The following is a 13,992-nucleotide window of genomic DNA, read 5'->3' on the forward strand; positions in this document are numbered from 1 at the left end:
GGATAGAGTAGAACATAATAAAATATTGTGTCCATAGAATATAGTTTATAGTATAATTTATTAGTCTCCCATGTTAGAATATCTACCATATGATCATAAATGCATAAGTAGAACTTTAATAGAATAATCAAATTCAAAAATTAGAAAACAAAATCTAAAAATCTCAATAATGCGAGTACACAGTAATACCGGGATTATACTCACATACGTCATTCAAAATTTTCAACTCTCATTATTTAACATAATGTTTATAATTAGGCTTTAAAACATTTTTTTAGGCTTTTTGTAGATTACCATAAATTTTAGAGTTAATAGTTCTCAAGAAAGGAATATTTAGATATTAGCATAAGTAAAATCAATCGAGAACATCATTTCTTATAGCTGAAATGTTCAAAATGGAGAATGCTACAACTTTTTAAAAACTATATGATGCATGATGGGGGCACTGGAGTAACCTAAAGAATTGTGAAAATGATTTAGGACTCAATCAATCCATAAACAATGCTTAGGTTTTCTTTGAAATTAAAATTATAAAAATTTCACATAATATATGCAAATATAAAAGTTGAATCAAAAAATATAGTGATAGAGTACATTATTAATCCCATGAGGAAGAATGTTGACATGTAAATACTAGTATTGTCTACTACAACTATAACAATTATCCTACTTAATAAAAATAAGTTTTTATGAAGATATAATTACTTAATTTAAAATAAAAATTAATTAAATAAAATACTATTTGGATAAATTATTTTAGATTAATCGAATGTAAATATAATAAGTTTTCTAATAATTCTCTTTTATATCGATGCTTTTCAGACCATATGCATCACCGACCGCTCAGTCAAGCATAAAGAAATAAAGGATAGATTAAACCCTTTGAATCTCAAAACCATCATAAACTCCCATAGTCTGTCACCCTATGAAAAACTTGGAAGAGTAAGTAAAGCATGTATTATTAAAACCTCCTCATGAAAATTCATCACTATTGATAAATGATAAGCAATATGCCTATGCTTGCATCATACCAATCTAACATACCTAGTTATGCCAGCTTATCTTTTCCTAGGCTCCATATTTTATTAGATATTAACTCTATGTATGACCACTGTGTATATTAAGTAAAGACCAAGTATATTGAAAACATCTTAAAATAATTGATAAATATAATTTATAAATAAGTGAATTCTGCCAGACATGAAGAATAAGTGAAACAAATTCATTTTTATTAATTACATAAAATAAAGAAAGAATAGGAGTAAAGATTTTACTGAATGGGTTCAATGTTCTCCTCTACACTCCTCCTTAAACTTATAGAATTGCTTCTACATATAAAACCCAAACACTCCAATGTAATGTACCTAGTTCTTTTCTGAATTCCCTCATTATCACCCATAAAAAAATTAGGGAACCACTTTATTGATTGGAGTTAAATAAGTGACTGAACTTCTCTATTAACATTATAAATGGACAATTTATAAAAAAACATAAAAAATAAATTACATCACTATAGCACTCAAAACTATATTATTCAATCATTTTTATTTTTAATTAATTTGAAATTATAAATTATAGATTTAATCATTAACTTTTCAATGGTGAGGTGAATAATATAGTTTTAATAATTTGATAAGGTTATTATAAAAATTATCCAATAAATTGTTTGTATAAGATTATATTTTAAATCTTAAGCTTTCGTTGATTCTAATTTTTGAGTTTACTCATCCTTTTCTTTTGATATTTTTTATTTCTTTTTCTTTTTAAGAACTATTTGTAATTCTTTTTTTTTTATGACGTATATATTTAAAAAATTTGAATATCACCTTTTGCTTTAGGATTCTCATACATTCTTATTAATTTTAATGTATGGACTTGATGAGATTATTAATTCTTTTTTTAAGTTAGCTATGATTTGAAATTTTAATATACTCATATTTAATTTTTAATACTAATTATTCCTTTTATAATTTTAGAATTTAAATTCATAAAGGTATAAGGTATAAATTCAAATTAGGATAGTTGTTCAAATGATTGAATGAGTTAAGTAATAGTTTTTCTAACCTATAAAGTATAAATATAGTTCATTCAAAATAGGATGTAGGGTTTTATTAATATCTTAATTTTTTATATTTTTTTAATTATCATTTTTATATGGGTGAACTAAATAAAGAGAATATAAAAGTAATTGGAGAACTAATAATTTAAGTATGAAGGGAATTTGCTAATATGTAAATAAATACAAAATTAAATACTACAAATATATGCTTTCATATGAATGATAAAGAACACATAAAGCATGTGTCATAAAATAACATTAATAATATAATACATTTAGAGGATAACTAATGCATATGATGCTGAGCATTCAATTATAACTCTCAAAACCAAATTTTCTAATTAAGTATAATTACACAAGCCAATATCTGTCATCACTTCCATCTCTTTTATCAAAAAATAAAGCAAAACAACCAAAAAAACACATAGGATTCTTTTGACTAGATAACTGATTAAACCTAAGGTTGGGTTCCCTCCCACCCTCCTCTATATATGATGAAGTGGGGCACATATAGTAATGTAACCTAACATCATCTAGTACAGTAGATGGGTCATAACCCTCAATTTGGGGCCTATGGCCTATTTTTGGTATTTATTCAGTTCTAGCTTGATTGATTCTTTTTGTGTAGTTGTCAAGAAGGTGTATTAAAGATCGCACTTTTGTTCTTACAACCTACCTCATTTGAGTAATATGAGAAGGGTGGAAATGATTTCCATTAGGGAGGGGGTAGGTGTAATGAGTAATGAGTTCTTTACAAGCCTTATATTTGACTTATTTTAAGGCTTCTAACTCAATAGTATTTATGGCCTTAACAACCTTCTTTCTGACTCTTTGAAAGTAGTTCCTCCTCTTATTTTTGCTAGTGACAGGGGTGCTAGAACCTGACCCAATCTCGTATTGAGATGGTAACTCTTCCCTTGTTAATGATCCCAAGTTCTTATCCTCATGAGTAGAGGGTACAGTGGTAAAATGGGCGACAATGATCTCCATCCTAGAGATGGGGGAGTCAACTCTTGACCCTAAAGTAATTGTAACAAAGGGGACATCCTGTTATATTCCAACAGACAGATCAATCATTTCTTCACCATTAACTAATAACTTGAAGTGTTGAAAAGTTTATAGTCTTCAGCTAGACTTGCCCAAATTTTCCATTTAGCTAAGGTCTAAGATTGCTACTCTTAAATTAGGTACCATTTGTATCTATTTCTCTCTTTAGGTTAACTTCAGTTTTGCTATGAAGAGATTCAATGGGTTTACTATCATAGATGTTGCAAGCTAACTTACATTATTCTAATTTGTTTCTTGCTTATTTTGATAAGAATTTTATTTATTTCAACCATTTTTATTTGACCAACTAAAATTTTGATGATTCCTTCAACCAAGATTTTATGTATTTAAATAGGAATATTTTTATCATTAAATCAATTTTATATTTTTAATCCCTTAGATATCATTTTTTTTTCATTAAGCTTTTATCTTCTAAATGTAAAGATGAATTAGAATTTAAGCCTAAAGTACTCAACTTCTTTAGTATTTCAGCAACATGTGCAGTCAAAATAGATAAAAAATTAATTTCGTAGACTTCTGCAACTATCTTATTTCTTTTTTGTCATTTCTTCAATTAATTCATAAGCATCTTCAGAAGGCTTTAGCATCAAAGAAGCTCTAGCTATAGCATTAATTATGGCTCAAAGGGATCCTGTCAATCCATTATTAAAAGTTTGAATTATCAACCAATCATGTAAGGTTTGGTGAGGGCACTTTCTAAGCATCTTTTTGAATCTCTTCCAACTCTCGTTAATAGATTATCCTACAAATTGATTAAAAAAAGTAATATCATTTCTAGGCTTGGCAGTCTTAGAATGTGGTAAATACTTTTCTAAAAATTTATAGGTCAACTTATTCCATGTGGTAATAGAGTCTGGGAGTAAATAAATTAACCACATTTTTTCCTTGTCTCTTAGAGAAAATAGAAACAATCTATGTCTAAATATATCATCACTAACACCATTGTACTTAAAAGTTAAATAAATTTCTAAGAAACTTGTTAATATAGGTTAGGGTCTTCAATAAGAGTTCCCAAAACTGAGAATTCAATACAATATGAATAATTACAGGTTTTAACTCAAAATTATTTCCTTAGATGGAGGGTTTATTTATGTTTTGGTGAATTTCATCTAATAAAGGGTTTATAAAATCATTAAGAGGTCTAGAATGATCTACATTTTGAATAGGGCCAGTCAATTTAAAAATATTTTTGGTGGTACTAATTTTAGAAAGAGTTCTCTCAGTTTCATAATCAAAATTTAAATATGACTCTCCTCTATGTCATGTAATTACGTAACAACATATAAACAATTAGTAAATACAAATAAAAAAAATAAAAGAATATAGTACGAATAATTATGTTATTGATTCAACAAAATAGTAAATCTATAAATAAAATAAATTCTTCTCGACAATGGATTCAAAAACTTGATAAGGGCGGTGGAATAATTGTGAAAATTATTTAGGGTGATATCAATCTTTAAAAAAATACTTTGGTTTTCTTTTATATAAAAATTATAAAAACCTTACTAATTAATGTTTGAATAGTTGCTATTTAAATGAGTTATATTTATGCAACTTATGTAGTTTTGATGATTCCAAACATTATTGTTCAAAATCGATTTCACGATGAAAAATGTTTACTTGTAAATAATAGTACTATCTACTTCAACTACAATAATGATCGTACTCAATAAAACAAGTTTTGGCGGAGATTCAATTACTGAATTTAAAATAAAAAATAAATAAATGAAATACTATTTAGATAAATTATTTTAAATTGATAGAATATAAATATAATATTTTTCTATTGATTCTCTTTTATGTTAATGCTATTTATAGCATATACATCACTGTCTGCTCAGTCAAGCATGAAGAGGCAGAACATATTAAATTCTTCCAACCTCAATATCATTATAAACTCTCATAGTTTGTCACCTAATGAAAATCTTAAAAGAGTAATTAAAGCAAGAATTGTTAAAACCCCCTCATAATAATTCATCTTTATAAATTTGATACATTACAAGCACTATGCATATGCTTGTATCAAATTAATTCAACATACTTAGTTGTGTCTGCTTTCTTATTCCTAAGCTCCACATAACATCCGATATTAACTATATATATGGCCACTATGTGCATTAAATGAAGACTTAGTATATTTAAATAATTAATAAATTATTCAAGAAGAGAATTCCTTAGTACTACATATTTAATTTAAACCATTAGTCTAAAACTAAAGAATTTTGCCATATATTATGAACAAGTGAAGTAAATTCATTTTCATTAATTATATAAAAGGAAAAAAACTAGAAAAAGAAATGATATCACTTAATGGGTTCAATGATCTCCTTTATATCTCTACTTGAACTGACAGAATTCCTTCCACAAGCATAAGCCAAATATTCTAATGGAATGTATGTAGTACCTCTCTGTATTCTCTTAGTTGTCATTTCAAAGGTAAAATCAAAGAAGCACTATAAACACTAAAATTAAACAAGCGACTTAACTCATCAACTAACATTAAAAATTAACTATTTAAAAAAAGACATTAAAATTTGATTCTAGCGTTATGGCACTAGAGACAATTGCACCGTGGCACGCATAAAATGAACTATCACCATAGTACTAAAGTGATTCCTTAGTTGTAGCACTTGTTGATATAGATTTGTGGTTTAATTAATCATCATGTCGCTTTACTAACAAATTGTGGCCTAAATGGTTACAACTATAGTGTTATGACATTCTTAACAATTGAGTGTTTTGACATCCACATGGAACTCCCTTGACTTAGCGTCATTAGAATTTGGCACCGTGGAACTATGTAGACAGAGAAAGCTTTGCGGTGCCGACTCCTCTGACGTAGCGACACTATAATAGTTGGCTAAGCATTGAGACACTGACTCCTCTAATGTTGTAGCACTATTAAACTGAGATTGGGCACTGCCATGTCTATATTTGGGTACTCCAGATGTGTTAAGTTTTGCACCAAGGCGATATTGTGTCCAACGCCAAGGCGTTATACAATATTTAATAAATTTCCCATTTCCTATATTTTCCGCACAAACAAAAAAAATAACATATTTTTACTGATAAATCAACACATAAAACATAATATTATTTACACTTATCAGTGAAACATAAACTATACTAATTAAAATACATTTTTACTCATTATCTGTTTATAGAAAAGCTCGTATTAAAATAAAAAATAGGATATTGGGAGCCTACCTTTACTATATTAATTTCTCTAAGTGGTTTGATTGGAAATCCTAAGCTTTGACCTCTAAATTCTCTCTTTATCTCTCTCCCCTTCTCTCTCTTTTCCTCTCCATTTCCTTCTACAATAAGAGCCTAGTATAATGGGCGTGAAATTGGGTTTGAAAATTTAAATATGAAAACTTCATTTTGTCCCAGTGCCATGACTCTCACTACTTCAATAACATTGCACTCCAATAGAATATTTTAGATACTCCAAAAATTCTCTAAATAGAGAGTCAAGCACCATGGCAAAACTACCCAAAATTGTAGCACTCTCTCAATCATTCTTCCAAATAAAGAGCTCAATGACACAGCATGAAGCTCAATCTTGAGACACTCCAAGAGCAATTTTGACAACTTACACTTTCTCCTTCCCCATTCCAATCCTTGAATTGCTTAAAGTTAATTTAGTACTACAATACTAACAATCACTAACTAATAAAGTTCAAGCAATTATTAATTCAAAATTATATTAATTGCCTGGATTCTAGGATATGTGGTATTACATAAGTATAGTAGCTAATATTTTTATTTGAAATGGGAAAATTGCTTATACGAATGCTTAGACTCTATAATTAAATATAGATGATGATTCCTTATGCTTTCAAAGAGTATAGATTAATGAACAATATCATCACAAGTTTAGGGCTCTACCTCAATTTTGATGTCACTCCTATAACTAACTACAAATTTGTTAGCTATTTACCACTCTTTATGATCATAATTACTCCTAGCTTCTATAATCAAAAATATCTTTTTGTACTCTACAAACATGTTCCCTTATCTTATGATCATAAATTGCTCATGCAATTCCACTCATGATTCCAGGGAGAATACTTAGTCCTTAGAATTTCTTTCATCTCAATCTAGTTCAAAAGATTATATATAGTCTTTCCATTTTTACTAAGATGTTATTCCAATAGATGTTAGCATGGCCTATTAATTTCAACTTAGCAAAGAAGATTCTTTAGTACTCATCTACTTGATATTAATTAAAAAATTCATCAATCCTTGTGAGCTAATCTGAACATCTATTAGGTTCGTGCGCACCATCTATATGGCCTTTAAGCCTATGATTAGTCCTTAGGGGATCTCTCTGAGGTGGATAGTCATTCCTAAGGTTGTCTAAAATCTCTTTTGCGACTAGTTTAGTTGTACTTAGGTTATGGGTGGGTAGTTGAACAATTAACATATTGTTCAAATTATACATGTGGGTAAGTCACAACAAGATCATCTATCAAAAAATTTGGAAAGATTCTTGATTTGATAAGGAAGTCTCCTCTATCTTTCTAACAGATTTTGGTGGAATGTTATATGCAATGTGGTTACACTAATGATGCATTATGAGATATTACATTTTTTAGTTTTTTATTAAAATATGCAATGAATGCTTGCTGTATAAATGTGAAAATATGATTGAAATTATATTTAAAAATTTTAAAGCCTTCACTCCAATACAAGGAGCAATTTAAATTGATTGAATATATTGTTGCTAGCAAAAATTTTCCAACAAAATCTATGTTTGCTTTGTATAAATCTATTTTTGACAATACCCTTTCCATTATGAGTTCACGTCAACAGCATAAGGGTTAAATAGGTTTAGGAAAGGTATGGACATGAAGTAGAGGTATAGTTGACATATTTACACTAATTCATGCGATTAAATAAGACATGCAATTTTGCTTTATTTTTTGCAATAGAAAATCAAATTAACACAATGAGTAAACAATATTCCAAAGTCAAAGAAATGATTTTATAATGGATTCCAATTTACAATTTGAAACAATATTTCAAATTCAAAATTATTCTAATCTAATCTAAGTTTGTAAGGTATAAATCTACTATTGATTATAACAGAAGTGTAGTCTAATTTTATAAGTATATAACCCCCTTTCCAATATGAGTTTACTCTAACAACATAAAGGTTAGATAGGTTTAAATGGAAATTGGTTTTTCACAAGAAAGTTGAAGTACGTAGTTGACATGTTTACACTTATTCGAAAGATTGACTTAGACATAATATTTTGCCTCAAATTTTGTAATAGAAAAAAAACTCAATTATCACAAAAAGAGTAAACAATGCACAAAAGTTAAGGAAATTGCCATTTAATGGACCCAAATCACCATTTGCAACTACTTTTCCAAGCATCCACTCCTCTTAATTATGAAGTCTCCAAATCTTCTCTCCAACTTAGGCACGATAAATGATAGGGTTACCATGAAGGGTTTTAACCTTTGTTGTTTGCTATTTTAGCCTTATGGAGAGGGATTCCATAATGTGTTAGGGTAAGCTTTGTAAAGGATTGGAATCGAATGATGTTCAAGCTTCATAATATGTAATCACAATATAATATAAATTAATTTTCATTTATCATTATATAATATTTATAGATGCTCTATAATACCTTAAATTGAAATAAAATTAAATGGAGTGAGGAGTTGAGGTCAACCTACTTGAAGAGGTGAAAAGTGGTGACGGTACATCTTTTGGAAATGTATAACCACACCTTTCAATGATGAGGTTGTTTATAACTGTTTGAGAGCTTCTTCTTTTTTTTTTTTTTAACTAACAGCTTCATTTGAGTTTAATTAAAGAATCCTTTCATGCGATCCCTAAAAAACAAATTTCAAAATTTAAATTTTCAAAATTCTGAATATTTGAAATAAAAATTTTAATAATTTTGAATTATTTGCTTTCACTTTCTAATTATGAGGGGATCTTTTGGGCAGATTATAGAGAAATTCAGAAACTGATATGGAATGGTATAGAAATGGGCAAATTATTGCATCCGGTCACCTGACAGAGAGATCCGATCTCTCTCTGTCTACAGTAAAAGCACAGGTACTGTAGCATATATGTGCTTTACTTGCGTTTTACTATAGACAGAGAGAGATCCGTTCCTTTCAGATGACCGGATGCAATAATTTGCCAAAGATTTTACAATAAAAAAACTTTAAATAAAATAATATAAACTTATCACTCACTAAATACGGAGTTTGAAACAATCACCAAACCTTTTTATAAGAAGCCTTGACACCAAGCCTCATATTTATGGATGGAATTCAAATTTTTATAAACACAATAAAAATTACTTTTCATTTATAGTTCTATAATATTTATAGATGTTCTATAATACCTGAAATTGAAATAAAATTAAATGGAGCGAGGAGAGATTGTACATCTTTGGGACAAGTATAACCAAATCTTTCAATGATGAGGTTGGCTATAACTGCTTGAAAATTATTATTATTTTTTTAAACTATAAACTTCATTTGAGTTTAATATAACATTCCTTTCTTGTGATCCCTCCAAGATTTCAAATTTCAAAATTTTGAATATTTAAAATTCAAATTTTAAAAATGTTGAACTTTTTTACTTTCACTTTCTAATTACTATTACAACTCAAAATTAAAATGACATAGTCTCATACAATATTTATACATAAACATAAAGAAAATTCTATTTACTAGCTTTTCTCAAGTCCTTGATCCTTGCATCTTTTCAGCCTCATTCTTTCTCTAACCCATGGTGATTGTTCCATGACTTCTTAGATGGGCATCTTGTGGCATAGATTTCATGAAATGCAACCAAGTTGCTGATAGTATAATTATCTTCTTTTAGCATATTACCTTGCCAATATTAAAGACAATTTTTAAAATTCGAATTTTAAAATTTTAAAATTTTCACATTCACTTTTTAATTACTATCATAGTCTCGTATAATATTTAACACATATATAAATATAAAATAAATTCTTATTTATTAGCTTTTCTCCTTCTCCAAATCATTCATCCACTAAAATTTTCAGTCTCGTTCTTGCTCTGAGCTCTGGTGATTGATCCATCACTTCTATGAGGAGCATCATGTACCACATTAATTTTGATTTCATCAAATACAATCAATCAAGTTGCTGATATTCCAATTATCTTCTTTTAGCATATTATCTTACCAAGTTTAAAGATTTTTGTCGGAGATTAACAGTGGGGGTAATATGGGATTTAATTTGTATGGGTTTATTATGTTATGTGGAAGTGAATGGAAGTGGTTGGACATGATGTCTGCCTAGGCTTGGCCAAGTGCTCCACTATAATAGAGAATGACAGGAGATACAACTAATAATAGGGATAACTATATTACAATTAAAAGTCCTCACAAAAATAAATCAAGAAATAATAATGAAAGCATAAATCAATAGGATAAAGGAGCCATCAAGCAACTTGATGCTCTCTGAAAAAAAACTTTAAAAAGAGAAGCTATCAAGTCGCTTCACTAAGTACTTGCAAGAAGGCTTGCAGCACATAAAGCCTTTATCCCACAACGTGGAGCCCGACTGTATGAATCCTTTTTGTCCATTGTGTCATATTAAGAGCCAAAATCTCATTTAAATTTAATAAAGAAAGATCATTTCTAATAATTTTTAACCAAATATTTATTGGTCTACTTCTACATTTCTTTGCATGAGTCAAATCTAATACATCTACTTTCCTAACTGGGTCATCGGACGGCTGCTATTTTATGTGACCAAGCCATCCAAGAACCAAGCCATTCTTCGATGGCTCTCTATAATCTTATCTTCCACTAGAGCTACTCGAACCATTTCACATTTTAATTTTAAATTCTCGAAAAACATTGATCTCATAATTACATAATATTTACTTTTTAGCGAATGGTATTGAATAATGCTAAACAAATCAAGCTTACCGAACCTACACATTAAAGGAAGGCTTTAAATCACTTATTGGTTAGAATTTTAGCTTTATTCAATTTGGCGGTTAGACATGACATCACAGTAAATAGCATAGTTTAAAAAATAAGACAACATGCATTCCAGATTCTTTAGGATACGACCAGATTTTATTTTGTAAGAATGATATGAGCGTTATGTTTGACTATTTCACACTTTTCATGTGAGGGACTAAACTGATCATACAAATAAAAGAAAGAAATCTAATCTTCCATTACTTCAACTTACTTAAGCTTCATAAAAGTGATCATGTTCATGCTTGAAATTGGATTTCTATGCTGCATCCCTTTTGAACTTTCTATTATCTTACATTTCATAGTGACGCCGGCTGCGACAGCGACGACAGCAACAACCTGCGATTAGGAGATGGAAACAAGGCTTACCTCCTCCTGCGAGCTCCATGGAAGATAACTACTTCGTCGTCGAACTCCGATCACCACCTGTACTCCTACAGGATACAGAAAGTTCATCAAGCATGAACAGGGTTTTGTTTTTCTCGCTCCAAAAAATCTATCCCGCCTTTATTCGAATTAGGCTTTAAAGCCACTGAACTAAGTCAGCTACAGGAAAAGCAACAGGCGAAAATAATAGGGAACAAACGAATACGAAAACAGGAAAAACAACGAAACAAAATACTCAAAAGAAACAGAGGAGGCGCTGGAGCTAAAACAGGGGACACTCCGGTGTCACATAGAGCTCATTACAGCCTTTTAAAGGCAGTCCGATAAGAAAGTAATTCACACAATTCATCAATTGAAAGTACTATTTCTCAATAATAATAATAAATACTACAGTTTCCAATTGATGCTACAGCTTTGTAGCTACATCTGAGTTTGAGTTCCCAAACCTGATGGGTAATGGATGAGCCAAATGTCATGAAGATAGCGATGAACAATCTAAGAAAAGTTATGGTATCCTAGGTTCGCAAGTTATTTAAAATAACAATCCAACAAAATTATTAAGAACAACAACTAGAACAACATTTTAAACGATTGAACTTTTGTATTAATTCATCTTCATTACTTGATTCAGATTCAGCAGTTCACAAGAACATTTTTCTTTCATACCGATTTAACAAAGAATTGCTTCGATTCACCGTACTAAAACGACTTAAAGGTAAAACAAACAGGAAGGATGGAAAAGTAGGTTATAGAGAGCCGAAAGATCTTCCCAAGAAGAGAAAGCTAACGAACTTCTAAAATTCGTACATGACACCGACAACGAAGAAGAGAAAAAAAGAGAGCTAAAGCATGATTCATGACTCACCCTTCCTGTTGCCGGAGAGATAGAAGGCCACAGCCTCCCTCGTGTCATCAAAATTGTCAGCGAAATTCAAAAACTTGATCACCTCCCTGAGCTCCCAGTCGCTTAGATCATTGATAAAGGGAGAAATTGGAATAGCATTCTCCTTCTGCAGAGCATAGCTTGCAGGGTTGTCATCAACAATCACTACTTTTCCCAAATCTCTGCCAAGACCAGAGAGGTCTTTCACAAGCTTACCCGCCTCTATCTCCCTGCATGAGTCCCGATAAAGCCGGTGGGCGATGAACTTTCTTTTAGGGTCCAATCGGTCCAGGATGAGGGAGGCATACTCCCGACGTCCCGCGGTGAAGATGACAACTTCGTATAACTCCGAGGCAGTACGGAGAAGCTCCTCCACACCTGGCCTCTTCAAGACATAGAAGGGAATTTCTTTACCATCAATAACTGGATGAATGGTGAAGTCATAGAGCTCAGGCGGCATTCCAGTACAAGAGTGGATTAGGGTTTCATCAAGATCAAAGAAAACTGTTTTTCTTCTTGGAAATGATAGAGGCGGAAGGGCGGGGGTGGAAAACAGAGGAGGACTGGTGCCCTTTTGGTCATCGTGGGCTGGCCTGAGGCGGTGGAATCCTTGTTTTCGCTTACATGGACTGTGGAAAACGGTGAGGGTGGCAAAGATCTTAACGAGACGCCTGCGGCAGGAAGAGAGGGATCGGTTGATGGAGGTGGCAGCAGAGGAAAGTGTTTTTAGAGGCGAAGGGGTTGGCTTCCGAGGCCGGCGGTGGTTTGTCTTTGGGCTGTGCTTGTAAGATTTAGTAAGGGTCTTTCTGGCGATCTTGGAGACCATTTTCTAATTGTTTTGGGACTTACTGAATCTTTTATCAGAAGATTTTGATGGTTCTCTGTTTATATGCAGCGGACTAAAACCAGAGGTTGATGGTGACCAAGGTTAGCGTTATACAGAGAGGTTGCTTTGGTTTGGAGAACGGATGGAGGTGATCAGTTGTGAAGTTTTGGACGGTGATAGGAGGCTCGGGAGATTTAAAAGTTAGCTTTGGTGCAACGGTCAATAAAGCTTTTGTCCTATTCAAGTTGGGTGTTTTCTTCCTTTTTTTTTATTTGCAACGTTTTTGTTAATTTATTTGACTGAATATAAATTAATCAGAACAATAGTTTTATTTGATGTTTCCCAAAAAAAAAAAAGTTACTTTATGTAAAGTTGAGATTTTATTTTTCATGAAAGGGAATTATATGAGCCTTATTCCAAAAAAATAATTATACGAGTCAAAATGATGAATAAGCTTTTGCACTCATATTTTATAGGATAATATGCCAATAGAAAAAAACAAGATTTATTTATATTTAAATAGGTAAAATATAGTTAAAATCATAGTTAAAATATAATTTAAAAAGCAATGAAAACACAAAGTTAATTTGAGTTTTAATTGAAGATGTAAATTAATTTTCTATTTTACAAAATACTTGAAATTAATTTACATTTTCTAAGAAAATGCAAATAAGTTTTGTGTTTTCTATAAAAGAAATGTAAAGATATTTTCATTAGCAATTTTTTTTTACAATCATATAACATTTTTACTCTGTAAGTTATAATTTTTT

The 13,992-nt window shown here is 30.5% G+C and overlaps 1 protein-coding gene across 1 annotated transcript; it reads right to left on the minus strand.

Annotated features, from left to right (window-relative positions):
- Positions 1-2,830: 2,830 nt before the first annotated feature.
- On the minus strand, positions 2,831-13,226 carry LOC110115123 (CTD small phosphatase-like protein 1). The gene is made up of 3 exons (XM_020848260.2): positions 12,379-13,226; positions 11,496-11,560; positions 2,831-3,106 (listed from the first exon to the last, which is right to left on the minus strand). Exons 1-3 carry the CDS (start codon positions 13,220-13,222, stop codon positions 2,831-2,833), a joined length of 1,185 nt encoding a protein of 394 aa, XP_020703919.2. The 5' UTR covers positions 13,223-13,226.
- Positions 13,227-13,992: the final 766 nt, after the last annotated feature.

Source organism: Dendrobium catenatum, unplaced genomic scaffold, assembly GCF_001605985.2.
Source record: "Dendrobium catenatum unplaced genomic scaffold, ASM160598v2 fragScaff_scaffold_621, whole genome shotgun sequence".
In the NCBI taxonomy this organism is placed as follows: Eukaryota; Viridiplantae; Streptophyta; class Magnoliopsida; order Asparagales; family Orchidaceae; genus Dendrobium; species Dendrobium catenatum.

Bases quoted from the DNA above. Each gene is read 5' to 3' on its own strand.
- LOC110115123 (XM_020848260.2), bottom strand. From the start codon at position 13,222: ATGGTCTCCAAGATCGCCAGAAAGACCCTTACTAAATCTTACAAGCAC. The intron at 11,561-12,378 runs GTGAGTCATGAA...TGTATCCTGTAG, and splicing joins TCTCTCCGGCAACAGGAAGG to GAGTACAGGTGGTGATCGGA. The intron at 3,107-11,495 runs GTAAGCCTTGTT...GGAATATAACAG, and splicing joins CATGGAGCTCGCAGGAGGAG to GATGTCCCCTTTGTTACAAT.